This window comes from Marmota marmota, unplaced genomic scaffold, assembly GCF_001458135.2.
Source record: "Marmota marmota marmota unplaced genomic scaffold, marMar, whole genome shotgun sequence".
NCBI lineage: Eukaryota > Metazoa > Chordata > Mammalia > Rodentia > Sciuridae > Marmota > Marmota marmota.
The window spans coordinates 6264536-6268549 of NW_026000051.1; the positions used below are offsets into that span (position 1 = coordinate 6264536).

The 4014-nt window shown below is 34.4% G+C and overlaps 1 protein-coding gene across 2 annotated transcripts in view; it reads left to right on the top strand.

Annotated features, from left to right (window-relative positions):
* Ppp6c (protein phosphatase 6 catalytic subunit) overlaps positions 1–4014 on the top strand; it is a 33849-nt gene that overhangs the window by 13487 nt on the left and 16348 nt on the right. Inside the window, exons 1-2 of one of the 2 annotated variants that reach the window (XM_015497593.2) lie at positions 1586–1648; positions 1768–1863. Coding sequence is in view for 1 of the 2 variants with exons in the window: in XM_015497592.2 (XP_015353078.1) it covers positions 1768–1863 (96 nt within the window). In the remaining variant the exon portion in view is untranslated. Of the gene's footprint in view, positions 1–1585; positions 1649–1767; positions 1864–4014 lie in introns of those variants that run through there. The other variant, XM_015497592.2, reaches the window with a different exon arrangement.

Below are 4014 nucleotides of genomic sequence, written 5' to 3' on the forward strand. Positions count from 1 at the left end.
TCAACTTTAATTTTTTTTTTTTAAGAGAATTTTAATATTTATTTTTTAGTTTTCGGCGGACACAACATCTTTGTTTGTATGTGGTGCTGAGGATTGAACCCGGGCCGCACGCATGTAAGCGAGCGCGCTACCGCTTGAGCCACATCCCCAGCCCCTAAATAATATATTTTTGCTTATTAGATTAATTCTTCCTTTCTTGGCAGACATATTGTAACATCCAGTAAGCCTCTGGCAGTAGACTAGTAGTTCCATCCAAACTGATTTTATATGGAAGATTCCTGTCCACTTTCTGTATGTCCACTTCTGTACATGTAGCTGAGGATATACTTCTCTCTCTAGAATGCTATTGTGAGAATATGTTTTCTCTGAAACCACATTTCTTTGGTTTGAGTGTGAAACAGAAGACAAATATATATCCTTCCCAACCCTGTGACCTTACTCAGGGCCTTGTGTGTGCTAGGCAAGTGCTCTACCACTGAGTTATATCCCAAACCACAGGACAAATATTTTTGAAATGCAAACATTTTAGAGTTGTGGTTTTTTTTAAGTGATGTGACTCTTCAATTTGAGATTTCCATTTTATAATTACTTAATTGTAATCTTTTTATGTTGAAATAATTACGGATTCACATGCAGTTGTAAGAAATAATGAGAAATTCTATGTATCATTTACCCAGTTTCCCACAGAGTCACATTACAAAGAATTGTAATACAGTACCACAACCTGGATATTGACATTGATACATACTTGATCTTGTTCATATTTCTGTAGTTTTGCTTGTGTGTGTATATATTCTCTATAATTTTATTATATTTGTAGGTTTATATATCCATTTTTATTATATTCCAGATACATAATAGTTCCATCATTAGAATTCTTTTTGTTGTCCTTTTATAACCACACCCATTTGTTTCCTGCTGTCAGCAACTCTTGGTTTCTGGCAACCCCTAATCTGTTCTCCATTTCTATGAATTTTCTCATTTTAAGAACATTACATAAATGGCATCATATAATATGTCTGAGATAGGCTTTTTTCACTTGGTATATATATATACTTCAAAATTAATCCAGATTGTTGTGTGGCAATAGTTCATTTCTTTTTATTGTTAGGTACTATTCCATGATGGGATATACCACAACTTTTTATTTGATATGTAAAGTTTTTATCGTCAAGAGTGTAGTTCCTGGGTCATGGTAAGTACATGGTTTACTTTTAAATTTAGCAGATAAAACCTTTTACTGTTAACATTGCATATTCTTGGATTTATTCTTTTAATTTGGTGAAAGCATCATTTTATTGTTCCTTGTAAAGTTATGTCTCCTAGAACCCATTATGTAGCCAGGGGGTTTGCATTAGGGGATAGTAATTGTGTCATTCTTTCGTATTATGAACTCTGTTTGAAAGCTGACAGAAATCTTTTTTTTTTTTTTTTTAAGAGTTAGAGAGAGAGAGAGAGAGAGAGAGAGAGAGAGAGAGAGAGAACTTTTTAATATTTATTTTCTAGTTTTCGGCGGACACAACATCTTTGCTTGTATGTGGTGCTGAGGATCGAATCCGGGCCGCACGCATGCCAGGCGAGCGCGCTACTGCTTGAGCCACATCCCCAGCCCAAGCTGACAGAAATCTAACCCCAGAATCATCATAGGGTAGTTTCCTTTCAAAAATTATACTTAGTCTTTTTAAATATTAGTCCTTGTATTTTTTGTACTTGGCCCTTGATTTTAATATTGTAGTAAATGTTTGCATTTTATTTTTCTTCTTTCAGCGGCTATGTGACTATGTTTGTGACCTTCTCTTGGAGGAGTCAAATGTTCAGCCAGTATCAACACCAGTAACAGTGTGCGGAGACATACATGGACAGGTGAAATTTTCATAAAGAATTTTAAAATTTTTATGTTGTCCATGATTCATTTGTGTTACTACTTTAAAAAGAAAAACGGGAAAAAAATCCTAAATAAAAAAAAAATCTAACAAAAATCCTCAATAAAACAGAAAAACCCAATTTGTGGTTAAATTGCCTCAGTCTCTGTGGTATTAATAATTATTGACTTACTGTTCTGGAAAATAAAAGCATTGATCAAAATTACTCATGAGGTGTTTTAAAATTACATTTTAAAATTGAATAAAATGCTCTGTTAATTGTTCTGTGCAATGACAGAACTTTTTGGTGGCAGTAGAAGATATAAAATACAAATAGGGGCTACTTGTACTAATTATGATTGATAGGAGATGTTTTCCCCCATTTCGTTCTATTTATTCTTTTTGTTCTTGTCACATATTATTGAAATTTTATCATTTCATTCATGGTAATGAGGCTAGCAAAGGTTCAGAAAAATAAAATTGTTGGTACATGCTTTCACAGAAAATTATTGATAGAATGAAATGAAAAAGATTTGAGTTCATTTTTTTTCCCCCATCTGCTGGGAGTTTGTTTCAAAGTAATGACAGGAAGGGCACACCTCACCCTTAGGCTGTACTGTCAGTATTAACCTAGTTGGAAACCTTACATGTATATATAGAATTTTATATATATAATATAATATATATATATATTTTATATATATAAAGTTGAACAGGTCATTCATTGCCTGCCATGAGTGCAATGTAGTTGGAACTGTATTACCTAGAATACATTGTGAACAATATAGTCTTTTAAAATGTTTTTTGGAACTGGGGATTGAACCCAAGGGTACTCTACCATTGAGGTACATCCCTAGTCCTTTGTATTTTTTATTTTGAAACAGGGTCTAAGTTGTCCAGGCTGGCCTGGGATTTGCGATCCTCCTGCCTCAGCCTTCTGAGTTGCTGGGATTACTAGTGTGAACCATGGCACCTGACTATAATACAGTTCTTTTTTTTTTTTAAATTTATTTTTTAGTTTTCGGGGGACACAACATCTTTATTTGTATGTGGTGCTGAGGATCAAACCCAACCCGGGCCGCACGCATGCCAGGCGAGCGCACTACCGCTTGAGCCACATCCCCAGCCCATATAATACAGTTCTTATGGATACCAACAGGACTTGGTCTGCCTTAAATATGACTATGTGAAGGAGCAGAAATGATGTATCTAAATTGGCCCTGATTAGGCCTGCTCCATAAATAAAATCCTATTTTGACTACTTATAATAAAGCTATTTCCTTTTTGCTTTTTCAACTTTTTTCCGAATGATGAGATTATAATAAATCTTACATCTGCATGACATTGGCTCCTGAATAGAGGCCCTATTATGTCATCTTTGATTTGTTAAAATAGAAATTCTCTATAGTAGACTTTAGGAAATGAATTTCTTCAACTTTCTGTGTAACTTCTCTCTAAAATTATTATAAAAGTATTATAGGACTGGGGATATAGCTCAGTTGGTAGCATACTTGCCTCATGTGCACAAGGCCCTGTTGTTTAATCCTCAGCACCTGACACAAAAAAAGTATTATAAGCATTTGTATTTTGCTAACATCAAGAATATTAATATTAGGGCTGGGGTTGTGGCTCAGTGATAGAGCACTTGCCTAGCAAGTGCATGGTCCTGGGTTCGATCCTCAGCACCACATAAAAATAAATAAATAAAATAAAGGTATTATATCCAACTACAACTAAAAATAAATATTAAAAAAATATTAATATTAGCAGTGACTACATTTTTTATATACTTTTATTTTATTTGTTTATTATTTTCTTTAATGTGGTGCTAAGGATCAAACCCAGTGGGAGACATGTGCTAGGCAAGCACTCTACCACTGAGGTACAACCTATATCCCCCATACCATGTATAATTTTTTCAGTTGTTGATGGACACAGTATCTTTATTTTTATGTGATGTTGAGGATAGAACCCAGCTTTTCACCCATGCTGTGCTACAACCCCAGGCCTACATTTCATTCTCTCTTTTTAAATTTTTAGTTGTAGATGGACACAATACCTTTATTTATTTATTTATTTTTTATGTGATGTTGAGGATAGAACCCAGTTTTTCACCCATGCTGAGCTACAGCCCCAGGCCTACATTTCCCTC